The sequence below is a fragment of the Hemitrygon akajei genome, chromosome 10 (genome assembly GCF_048418815.1).
Source record: "Hemitrygon akajei chromosome 10, sHemAka1.3, whole genome shotgun sequence".
Taxonomy (NCBI): Eukaryota; Metazoa; Chordata; class Chondrichthyes; order Myliobatiformes; family Dasyatidae; genus Hemitrygon; species Hemitrygon akajei.
Genome location: NC_133133.1, coordinates 141772506 through 141785704, shown reverse-complemented (window position 1 = coordinate 141785704; position 13199 = coordinate 141772506). Strand labels below are relative to the sequence as shown.

The 13199-nt window shown below is 40.3% G+C and overlaps 1 protein-coding gene across 3 annotated transcripts in view; it reads right to left on the bottom strand.

Moving 5' to 3' along the window:
- scube1 (signal peptide, CUB domain, EGF-like 1) overlaps positions 1-13199 on the bottom strand; it is a 260941-nt gene that overhangs the window by 12993 nt on the left and 234749 nt on the right. For all 3 annotated transcript variants that reach the window (XM_073059144.1, XM_073059146.1, XM_073059145.1), the window contains 3 exons: positions 8728-8928; positions 4720-4881; positions 801-968 (listed from right to left, as the gene is read on the bottom strand). In XM_073059144.1, the coding sequence (XP_072915245.1) occupies positions 801-968; positions 4720-4881; positions 8728-8928 (531 nt within the window). The remainder of the gene's footprint in view (positions 1-800; positions 969-4719; positions 4882-8727; positions 8929-13199) is intronic.

Below are 13199 nucleotides of genomic sequence, written 5' to 3'. Positions count from 1 at the left end.
AAGACATGGGAGCAAAATGAGGCCATTCAGCCCTTCGAGTTTGCTCCACCATTCCATCATGGCTGATTCCGGATCTCACTCAACCCCATACACCTGCCTTCTCGCCATATCCTTTGGCGCCCTGACCAATTAGGAAACTATCAACTTCCACCTTAAATATACCCATGCACCTTTTGTGACATTGCACATAGTGGATATGCAAGTATATTTGTAAAAGAGTAAGTGGCTTAGGAGACCAATCCCAGGGCTACAGAAGATGAACATGTTGAGAAAAAATGGACCAATATGTGAATGTGAGCCAGGATGGGAATGTAACTGAAAAATGATTTTGGTAAGTTAAATGGATTATGGTTGCTTTGATTAAAGTGGGGGATATACAAGATAAATATGTCAATTAATCTAGCATTTAAAATTCATTAACACAAAGTACACTGCAGATGCTGGGGTCAAAGCAACACGTACGACAAGCAAGAGGAACTCAGTAGGTCGGGCAGCATCCGTGGAAGTGAGCAGTCAATGTTTCAGGCCAAGACCTTTCGTCAGTCCTGATGAAGGGTCTCGGCCCGATACGTTGACTACTCCTTTCCACGGATGCTGCCCGACCTACTGAGTTCCTCCAGCTTGTTGTACGTATTTAAAATTTGTTGTTTGCACAGCTGTATTAACTTTTCATTGGTAATTTTTAATATGGTTTTACTGCAACTTTCCAACAAAGTGAAACAGTGAAAATGTGCTGCTCACTTGACTAGAATGCTGTCAGTGGAACTGCTCATACTGCAGATAACAACAGCAAGTCTTACCTTTCGTTTCGCAATCTTGGAATGAGACTGCACCTTCATATTTGGTTAATAATCCACCCCCACAATAGAAGCACTGTGTGCGGCCTGGCTCAGGCTGGAAGGTGCCAATTGGGCATGATCGACAGGGCCTAAACCCATCAGATGAGAAATGTCCTGGAGAGCACTGGCCTGAAAAATAGAGTTATAGAAAACTTCAATCCATTTGCACAGTAGCAACTTAAAAACAAGCACATCCACCCACAACTTAAAGAGTCAAAATTATTTGGTGGATAAACTACATTTTCTGATTGCATATATAGTACAATATATTACAAACTATCCTCCACAAGTCAGCAGAATCTACAGAGGGGAATAAACAGTTGATGTTTCAGGCTGAGACCTTTCATCAAGACATCTTGCTTGAAATATCAACTGTTTATTCTAATCCTGACTTGCTGAGTTCTTCCAGCATTTTGTGTGTGTTGCTTTAGATTTCCAGCATCTGCAGAGTCTCTTATGCTTATAAACTATCCTTCTGTCTGGCATATGGGCTCAAATCCAATCCCAGAAGAAGGGTTGTGTAAAACTTTTGATTATTAATTAGAGATCATTGACAAACTGTGTTTGGATGAAAAAACAAAATTCTGAAGAATCCACCACACCAATGTTGTCTTTAGAAGTACACTTAGTGGCCACTTTATTAGGTACATCTGCACACTAGCTTGTTAATGCAAATATCTAATCAGGCAATCATGTGGCAGCAACTCAAAGGATTAAAGCATGCAAGCGTGGTCAAGAGGTTTAGTTGTTGTTCAAACCAAACATCAGAAATGGAAGAAATAGGATCTAAGTAACTTGGACTATAGATTGATTGTTGGTGCCAGACAGGATGGTTTGAGGATCTCAGAAACTGATCTCCTAGGATTTTCACACACAACAGTCTCTAGAGTATGCAGAGAATAGCATGATAAAGAAAAGACACCCAGTGAATGACAATTCTGTAGGCAAAAATGCCTTGTTAATGAGAGGTCAGAGGAGAATGACCAGACTGGTTCAAGGTGACAGGAAGGCGACAGTAATTCAAATCATCATGCATTGCAACAGTGGTGTGCAGAAGAGCATTGATGTGGATGAACAACAGCAGCAAAAGACCATGAACGTACATTTAATGGCCACTTTATTAGGTTCAGGGGGTACCTAATAAAGTGGCCACCAAGCATAGGTATGTTCATTTCCTGCCATGGATTTGCTGTTTCACTGCTCACTTGATGCATACTGCATAACCTAATTTCAACGGGAAATTTCCAAATCCATCCTGGAGAAAAGAACGTTTGTGAAAGTCCACCAACCCGAAATGGTCTCTGTGTTTCTCTCCCACAGATGGTGCCTGGAAATTGTATTTCCAGTACAATTTCACTAAATAGTAGAAAGGGCTCAAGAGCCTAAAAAGGCAACTCTTGCTCATGTATTCATTTACTTCTTGCATTTCAGAATTCCAACAATAGCCAAATTTTGCTTTGGTAAAGAAAAGAAAGGTTTGATATTGTTCAACAGGAGTACCACTGGCATGAAGAGCCAGTTCTACTGAATTATCCAGGAATATGGAATATGACTTTAAACTTCATTTTCAATACTTTTGGATCATTAGTGGCCATGGGATCATTGACTCCCACTGTGATTAACCTCTTCATGTTATCTAGCACAAATCCATAGAATTCTCAGTAACACACACAAAATTCTGGAGGGACTCATCAGGTCAGGCAGCATCTATGGAAATGAACAAGCAATCAACATTTTGAGCCAAGACCCTTCTTCAGGACACATAGAATTCTCTTTATTTTTGGAGACAGAAAGCTTCAAACCATAATGAACCTCTGGTGTTTATAACCCTCATCAGCTACACACTCAAAAAAAAAGTATTCTGCGGGACCTTGCTCTTAAAAACACCAGGGAGATACTTTCACTCTATGTAATTTGAATTCTGGCTATTCTCAAAATTTCATCAAAATTCATTTAATTCAAGCACAGCTCTGGCAGCCTGTGTGTGTTAACATCAGTGTATTAAATGTTGGGTAAAAGCACCACTTACAATTCAGCAGGTAAAACATGGGAATAAAAATGCCTGATGTGGCGGACAGAGCACCTTCACTCTATCTGCCACAACAAGTGAGCTTTCCTTGTGGTCACCTACCTTTATTCCACTGCCCATTGCCATCCCGTCATGTCAGTCCACAGCTCCCCCTACTGCCAATATGAGTCCACTCTCAGGTTGGAGGAGAAACACCTCATATTCACTCATATCTAGGTAGCCTCCACCATGACAATATGAATACTGAAATTTTTAACTTCCAGTAATTTCTCCCTTCCTCTCCTTTCTCTCTTTTTAAATTCCCTATTCTGGCTCCCTTTGTACCCCTTCCCTTATCTCCACCTCCCCAACACCTCTCACTCGTGCCCCTCCTCCTTTCCTTTCTACCATGGTCCATTCTCCTCTCCTATCAGATTTCTTCTTCTTCAGCCCCTTACATTCTTCAACTGTCACCTCCCAGCTTCTCATGTCATCCGCTCCCCCTCCCCTATCCACACATATTATGATAAACTAGCTATACTTATTCCTGAAACCATTCTGGATGGACTGTATTTATCTTTGGTACTAGTAATCCAAATAGCATTGTTTAATGCATTCAAGCATTGACTGCATCAAACATTAGTAAAAATTCAGCAGTGAAAACATATACTGTAGCATTCTACTCTGTTTAAGAAGTTGTTTTACATATCCTGTAGAGGGCATTAATAAAAAGAGTTGAAACACAATGTTCCCAGATTTTTTTAAATACCTAACACCACCAATAGTTACATATTATAATAATTGCACCCTGTGCTAAGCTAATAAGTTACTTTGAAAGTTGCTTTTTTTTAATTAAAATAGCAATGGGATTAGATGTCTTTTCTGATTAAACATGAATGATTTAAAGATTTTATTTTGCACAAATTGTAAGTAAATCATCCTCTTACATACGCTTATCAATCTGTGTTTTATTTTCTTCAGTCTCAGTGAGGAGAATGCTTGAAATTCAATGTTTATGCTCCTTTCCCCCAGATTTTCCCTGGAGTGTAGTTGAATGTGGGGAGTTTGACAGAGGTACAAAATTATGAGGGAGATAGATAGGGTAACTGCAAGCAAGATTTTTCCATTGAGGTTGGGTGAGACTAGAGGTAGAGGTCAAGATTTAAGGGTGAAACGTGAAATGTTTAAGGGGAACTTGAAGGAGAACTTCTTACTCAGAGGTTGGTGAGAGAGTGGAACGGACTGCCAGAAGTGGTGGATGCGGATTTGATTTCAACCCTTAGAGATATCTGGATAGGTACATGGATGGAAAGTATATGAAGGGCTATGGTCCAGGTGCAGGTTGATGGGACTTGGCAGGTTAATAGCTTGGCACAGATTAGATGGGCCAAAGGACTTATTTCTGTGTTGAAGTGTCCTATTACTCTCCCTCTGTTTACCTTGTACATATGTATGTATGTATCATATACATCTTGCTTTCAATCTGTACTGACCTTTCTAATTATTATATACCCTACAAATCTTGGAGCTCCTTCATATTTAAAAATAATTCTAATTATATGGACTAAATGTAGAATTAATGTTTGTTTATTAAGGATTTCAATAGAATATTGACTTTTATATTTTACAAGATTTCTTTCCTTGCAGTTTTTTCTGAATAAGGTGATCTAGGAACATTAAGACATAATATCATCTTTATAACTTGAAAGGAATGTGGAATGTTTGGACAGAGGGTGGTTAGGAGTAATTCCTTGTACAGAAGTAGAATAGTGAATAAACAAAAAGAATATTGAGAAAATCTACCATAAATTGTGCCTAGTTTCTTACCATCTGACAATTGATTACCAAAGTATGTATAAGGCAAGAACCCACCTCCACACTCAGATACATTCCGAGCCCCAGCTATTCCTTGTCCATCGTTGCTAGGACATGGCTCACAGGACAGCTGCCCTCTTGTATCCTGGTATGTGCCCGGTGGACACAGGAGACATTGGTTGAGCTCTCCACTATAATAGCGTCCTAGTTCACAGCTGACTGGAAGAACAAGACAGATTTGTGAGTGAACCGAAAGGCTTAGCATTCCAGCTTCTGCAATTTTGTAGTCTATCACGCCTGTAAGATATTCACATCATCCTCTCAAACCTAATCAATAAACTCATGGACCTTGGCTTCAATACCTCCTTGTGCAATTGGATCCTCGATCTCCTTACTTACAGACCAGAGTCAATTCAGATTGGCAACTACCTCTCCTCCACAACCTCTACCAGCACAGGTGCACCACAAGGATGTGTGTTTAGCTTCCTGCTCTACTTGCTTTTCACTTATGGCTATGTGGCTCCAATGGCATATTCAGGTTTAATGATGACACCACTGTCGTAGGCTGAATCAAAGGTGGTGATGAATCGTCATAGAGAAGGGAGATTGAAAACCTGTCTCAGCAGTGCCACAACAACCTCTTACTCATTGTCAGCAAGACCAACCAGCTGATTTATTGATTTCAGGAGGAGGAAACCAGAGGTTCATAAGCCAGCCCTCATCGGGGAATCAAAGGTGGAGAGAGTCAGCAACTTTAAATTCCTCAGTGTTATCATTCTGCCCTGGGACCAGCATGTAAGTGTCATTACAAAGAAAGATTGGCAGTGCCTGTACTTCCTTTTGAGTTTGAGAGGATTCGGCATGACATCTAAAACTTTGACAAACTTCTACAGAGTTGTGGTGGAGAGTATATTGACTGGCTGCATCATAGCCTGGTATGGAAACACCAATGTACTGGATACTTCCCTCCCCACCATTGAGCACACCAGCATGGAGCATTGTCACAGGGAAGCGGTATCCATCATCAGGGTCTCCCATCACACTGGGCATGCTGTCTTCTCACTGCTGCCATCAGGAAGAAGGTACAGGAGCCTGAGGACTCACACTGCCAGGTTCGGGACAGTTATTATGCTTCAAACATCTGGCTCTTCAACCAAAGGGGATAACTTCTCTTAACTTCACGTGCCCCATCATTGAAACAATAGACAATAGACAGTAGGTGCAGGAGTAGGCCATTTGGCCCTTCTAGCCAGCACTGCCATTCACTGTGATCATGGCTGATCATACACAATCAGTACCCCGTTCCTGCCCTCTCCCTATATCCCTTGACTCCGCTATCTATAAGAGCTCTATCTAACTCTCTCTTGAATGCATCCAGAGACTTGGCCTCCACTGCCTTCTGAGGCAGAGCATTCCACATATCCACCACTCTCTGGGTGAAAAAGTTTTTCTGCATCTCTGTTCTAAATGGCCTACCCCTTATTCTTAAACTGTGGCCTCTAGTTCTGGACTCACCCATCAGCGGGAACACGCTTCCTGCCTCCAGCGTGTCCAATCCCTTAATAATCTTATATGTTTCAATCAGATCCCCTCTCATCCTTCTAAATTCCAGTGTATACAAGTCCAGTTGCTCCAATCTTTCAACATATGACAGTCCCGCCATTCCGGGAATTAACCTTGTGAACCTACGCTGCACTCCCTCAATAGCAAGAATATCCTTCCTCAAATTTGGAGACCAAAACTGCACACAATACTCCAGGTGGGGTCTCACCAGGGCCCTGTACAGCTGCAGAAGGACCTCTTTACTCCTATACTCAATTCCTCTTGTTATAAAGGCCAGCATGCCATTAGCAACATTCCCAAAGCCTATGGACTCACCTTCAAGGACTCTTCATCTCATGCATTCAATATTTGCACTTGTTTGCATATTTATTTATTTGTTGTACACTTTAAGGTTGTACACTTAAGTTGGAGCACTCTTTCACTGATTCTGTTATGGTTGCTATTCTATTATCGATTTATTGAGTATGCCTGCAAGAAAATGAATCTCAAGCTTGCATATGGTGACATATACTTTGATAATGAATTTACATTGAACTTTGAACTTTCGTCTTTATACTAAAAACTAAAGAATCATGTCTTTAATAATAAAGGAAAGCTGTTGTCTGACTATTAGGCAAAAGACCGAGGAGCTAGTGGGCGGAGTTAAGATGGCACCAAGTGGCTGCCTCTTTGCATTCATCTGTGGAAACAGATTAAATTCCTCTCTGTAATGTCTCTTTTTTCCTTTTTCAATGTGGCTGGGGTTCTAGCGAGGTCCTGATCTGCAACAGCACTCATCGTGCATTTTTTTTTAACGGCATAGGAGTTCCTGTTCCTAGAGATTGCTAGCTGACCGTTTTCCGAAATTCTCCAGGCACAGCTTGGAAGATGGTGCCTCTGGGGTGCGGCCATGTGGACGACCGATTCCAGGCCGGTGTTGCCAACTGAGGCGTCGTTAGAGAAGGAACATCAGGATTTCACTGCTGCGGATGTATGGACAGAGGTCTCTGTAGTCAGGCAATCGCACTCTCTTCCTCTCAATGGTGGGAAGCGTTTGTTGCCAATCCTTGAGTTGGAGAATTTCAGAGTAAAAAGCAATGTGGCAGACTATAATATTGTAACAGAGACTGTCAGTCTTCCCTTTCACTGTGAAATTGGTGATACCTCTCTGTCCCTTGTTATTGAGAGAGAGAGAGAGCCTGCACCATATGCAGACCTCTCTTTGGGTGCTTTGTTGTTGCATGGTGGTGGTAAGCGCTGACGCTTTTTGCTGAAATGGGTGAGGGGAGGGTGATGCATTGATCCTTTGCTGCTGTTTGTGCAGAGGAGGGGGAGAGGGGACTTTGGGGTTCTAATATTTTTCTGTCGTTCATTCTTTCGGGGTTCTTCTGTTTGTATGATGTCTATGAAGACAAGTATTTCAGATTGTATACTGTATCCATACTCTGACATTAAATGCAACCATTTCAATTAAAAAATCCTATCTGTGGATTAAAATTGACTTCCAAGGCTCTGACACAGGTTAATGTTTGGGACCGCAGAGTAGTGGAATTAGTAGAGTTGCTGCCTCACAGATCCAGTCCAGGGATCTGGATTCAATCCTGACCTCCAGCACTGTCTCTGTGATGTTTGTGCATTTCCCTTGTGTCTGTGTGGTTTCCTTCCACATGCCAAAGAAAAGAGGAATTATACATTAAATAAACACTGCAAATTGTTGCTATCTGTAGTTGAGCAATGGGAATGTGGAGAGAATGATATAAGTTTAGTGCAAAAGGGACTTTGATGCCCATAATGGACTTGATGGGCTGAAAGTCTTGTTTCTGAGTAATGAATTTATCATGCATTTAGAGTTCCAACCATGCATCAACATTACCTTGATTTCCCAGTACAGTGCACCTCAAAAGAAGGATATCTGATACCTTCATATATTTGATTTTTACACTTTTAGCACAAAATTTGCATATTACTCAGAGCAGTTAAATTTTGGTGGTGTTTTCCAAAAATAAGCTCCTTTGGACCTCCATTTCAGAAGATAGGCACCATTTAAATTGTGTTAACACCCAGGATGATTTCAGCCACTACCTGATCCAGCTGATTTCAATTTCTTCTGTTATACTCAGTTTGGCAGCGAGTGACTTTACAATATAAAGTACAAAGAGAAGTTTATAACAATGTTTGGCATTGATAATCTCTTTAATTAATTGTAGTCATTGTTGTTGAGATTCTCAAGGCATGTGCAAGGCTTACTGAAGTGATCAAGTGTCAGAAAGTGACGGAAACACTCAGCAAGTCCAGTAGGATCTGCGGACAGAGGAACAGAGTTAACATTTCAGGTTTAAGACTTAAAGGTCCGATGAAGGACCTTCAACTTGAAACATATTCTGTTGCTATGTTCACAGCTCTTGTCTGACCTATGGAGCATTTTGATTGTAATGTGTTAAAAAAAGGCTTATCCCTTTCCTCTCCATTGGATTGGTTCATCTTAGTTGATAATGGCCCATGCAAACTCAGAAGAATACTTACTGCACTTCCCATCCTGGAGCACTTGACCTGGGCTGCACATTTGGTTTTCGTGCGTTTTTGCTGGTTTCTGGGCGACTTCATACTCTGTTCCAGAGAACTGAATATAAAATTGTTGTTTATTAATTGACTTCCTCAAAGTTTTAATTGCTGTCTGCAGTTTTTGTTCCATCTTCTTGCGTACACATTCCATGTTGCAGGAGTCTGAGGAGAAAAGCAATACAGATTGCATTAAAGGTTGGACTGAACATGTACTTATTTACAATGTTGTTATATTTACAATAGAAGATATACTATTATAGATAGAGTATACTTTATCAAAGGAGTTTGCAAATGGTCAAAGGACTGAATGTGAGAGAAATGAATCCTGGCAATTGTTAAACCATTTTGAAGTGGAAGTGAACACATTTTTACTTCCATCTGTATTGTATGTAATTAGTTTTGCTACAACAAGTGTATGGGACATTGGAAAAAATGTTGAATTTCCCCATGGGGATGAATAAAGTATCTATCTATCTATCTATCTATCTTCAACACCCTACATTAGACAACACATTGACATTGAAATGCAAAGGGTTGGAAATGCCTGAGGGTATTAGATCACCTCTTGCTTTTCAAAGCCATTCTGGCTCTCTACAGGAAACTCCTTAAACTCCTGGGGACAGAGGAGAAAATCACTACCGGTGTATTAGTGGATTGTTGTTGCTGTTCATTTTCGGTAGCCAGTTTTGCCATTTCTGTAGCATTTTGACTATTTTTGTTAAGACACAAAGTTGCTAGCTCAACGGTCAGCCTAGCACGGATAGAAAGCATGCAAGGAGCTGGCCAGATTTGAAATCAGGACCACTCACCTCAAAGTCCAGTGCTGATGCCACCACACCACCAGCCAGCATATATTGGTGAAGGTTTATGTAAATTCCTTTTCCCTCTAAATTGGTGCAGTATCAACCATCCCCCTTTGAACCACTACTTGTCTGGGATGATAGTCGAGTTGAGTGAAGTATTTTCTCTCCTATGTAAAATCAGATCTGACTAGCATTTTGAACAACAGTGTAGTGGTTAGTGCGATGCAATTACAGCTCAGGGCATTGGAGTTCAGGGTTCATTTCTGACGTCATTTGTGGGGAGTCTGTACATCCTCCTCGTGGAATGCATGGGTTTTCTTTGGGTTCTCTGGTTTACTCCCACATTAGAAAGACTTACTAGTTAGTGAGTTAATAGATCACTGTAAATTAATATGGGGTTAAATCGGGGGTTGCTGGTTGGTGCAGCTCAAAGGGCTGGAAGGGCCTATTCCACGCCGTGCCTCTAAATAAATAGAAATTTTAAAATAAGAATAATGGGAAAGATTGTGTATTGAAATAATTCTCAATAATGTGAGGTCGAGGAATCACTCATTGAGAACACATCTGGCTTGGTTGGATAATAGGGATGGAAGGAAGCCCATGTTAAACACAGGGATGGACCAGTTGTGCCAAATGGCCCGTTTCCCTTCTGTAAATAACCGTGCGTGTAATAAATGGCTTTTAAAAGAAAAGTCAACAAACATTTGAAATGGAAGCATTCAAGCTGGCATGGGAAAATATGAGGGCAATTACGTGAAGCAGATTGAGATATCTTTTTCATGAGAACTGCTTGATTTGGATACACAATCTTATTGCATTCCTCTTCAAGCAAGTTTCTCTTTCCAATAATGTAATCCCTTGACTCATCGACAGGGGGTGCTGGAGACTTGTTTGTGAAAATTTGTGAGATCACCCAATCATACGCCTGAAACCCACAGGATATTTATCAGTTTGAACTCATTGGGACATTAGGACTCTAATTGCCACATGCCAAACCATTACCCTGAAAACAAAATGCAGAGTCCACACAACTGAATGCCATTTCTCAGCTGGGTGTCTCAATAGCAGACAGTTGCTTTTGTTTTCCAGAAAGTGCATTCTGTTCCCAGGCTAATTCATATTTGTGCTAACATGCACAATTTTAATACTTGCATTCCTTTTCAACATTTTGCTAACTAAAATCTAAGTGAATTTTCCTGCACAACATCTTTTTTGTTTTCCCCTTTAACATTATTCAAAACTTTAGAACTGCACTTAAGTTAATATTGAGAATAACCAAGGGGCAGCCTACCAGTCATTTCTCAGGAAGAGATTTCTGTTATAATCTCTGATTTAAATGTTTTTGACAATGGTAGATACTAACAAAACAACAGAAAATATACGTTATACATACATGTGCAAATAGCTAGGTCAAGTTTACATCTCATACCTAAAACGATAGAGTCCCGAAAAGCAGCAAATTAACCTCAGTTGTGACAAGAACTCACTTCCATGCTTAAGTTGGTGGAAACAACTGCAAAGCTGCAAACTGAACAACAGCTAAAACACCGAAAACAGCTGAATCCCAAGAGCAGTGAGATGATTAACTTTCACTAACTGAAGGGAACCTTGATCCCTCGATACAGCGTGTCTACTTATCAGTTGGCAAGTGATTGATCATTAGTATATGAACATGTATGATACCTGTCCATCACATGTTATTTTCTTGGAGCTTCTCCATTAAAAAGGTGCAAAAAATACTGAGAAGGGGCCCAGATTAATAAACATTAGAGTGGGATGGGTCGAGAGCCACTGCTCACAACATGTAAAGTTCTAAAATGGCAAACTGTATGTTCTTCCTTTTCATTTAGAAGCTTTATTATGATTGGGTTATACAGTAGTCCAGAACAGACTTCCCCTCATACCATTCCTTGAAGGTTACCAATTACTTAACAATAATATTAAGGACTCTTACCATCCGGGACATGCCCTAAGACAACTGCGCTGCTCCAAGGAGTGCTATATGAGGTCATTCTTACCCTCGGCCATTAGGCTCTATAATGAGTCAACCTATAGTCGGGGAAGTGATAACCCCCTCCTGTTAGACTGTTTGAGGTGACTTATTTTTTTATTCTTTCTTACTTCTCTTCTAATACCTGTATATCTGTGTGCTTGTAATACTACTGTGATGCTGTAATTTCTTCTGAAAATCAATAAAGTATCTACTTGTCTATCGATCTATCTCTTCTCATTCCTACCATCGGTGAGAAGGTACAGTACTGGGGCCTGAAGACACAGTCAATGTTTTAGGAACAGTTTTTTCCCCTCTGCCATTTCTCAGCTAATGAACAGTACTTCACTATCTCATGGTTCCTCTTTTGCAGGTTTTTTTATTGTAACCCACAGTAATTTCTTTATGTCTTGCACTGTATTGCTGCCACAAAATAATCAATTTCACAACATATTTCAGTGATAATAAACACAATTCTGATATTATGGTGATTTTTTCTTTCTATCTGCTTGAGACATCCTCCTTGCTCTTTATGCCTTCTGAATCCCTTAATTGTATTTATTCTAAATGCTTCTGCTGGGGTTAAAATACTGACAGTACACAAAAGGAAAATATTTTAAATGGTAGCTTACTGCTCAATAACACAACGTCAATTGACTATATTCATGTAAACTGGAAAGAATGCAGAAAAGATTTACTAGAATGTTGCCAGGACGAGAAGGCCTGAATTATCAGGAGAGGTTGGCCAGTGTAGGTCTTTAATCCTTGGAATGTCAGAGAATGCGAATAAAATGTATAGAAGCGTTTACAATTATGAGAGACAAGGATAAGGTGGATGCTAACAGTTCTTTCCCCAGGGTAAGGGGTCATACATAGGTTTAGGTGAGAGGTGAAAGATTTAAAAGGGACCTGAGAGGGATGTTCTTCAACACAGAGGATTGTGAGTATAGAACAAGCTGCCACAGGGAATGGTTGAGGCAGAGACAGCATTATCATGAAGAGATTTTGAGAGGATTCTGTTCCAGTTTTAGATTTTTCTTTAACTCCAGTAAACATCACAGAAAAAAAGACCTATGCATTGAAAGTCTTTTGGAAAAGAGCAACCAGCTGTTTTGCAGGGTTTTGCAAATTTCTTTTACAACAGAAGCAAATAAGTCAGTATCTGTGGCAGATTAACTTTCATACAATCTTCTTTGGAAGTGGTCAAAGTAAAATACCAAAAGGGGTGAAATACAGAAAAGCACAACATAGATACATGCCCTTTGGCCCATCATATTTCTCATAATTTTGTATACTTCTGTCAGGTCACACCTTAGCCAAATTGTTTCAACCATTCCTTAAAACACTCCAATCTAGGAAACATCCTGGTAAGCCTCTTCAGCACCACCCTCCAAACTTCCACATCTTTCTGGCAGCCAGAAAGGTGCACAATATTCCAAATGTAGGCTAAGTAACATTTTATACAATCACAGCATGACTTCTGACTTTTATATTTAATGCCTTGACCAATGAAGGCTAGCATGTCCTATGCCATCTTTACAATCCTATCCACTTGTGCTGCCTCTTTCAAGGGACGATGGGCACTCTTTAAGATCCTGTTGTACATAAATGCTCCGAAGTGTCCTGCCCTTTACTGTGTA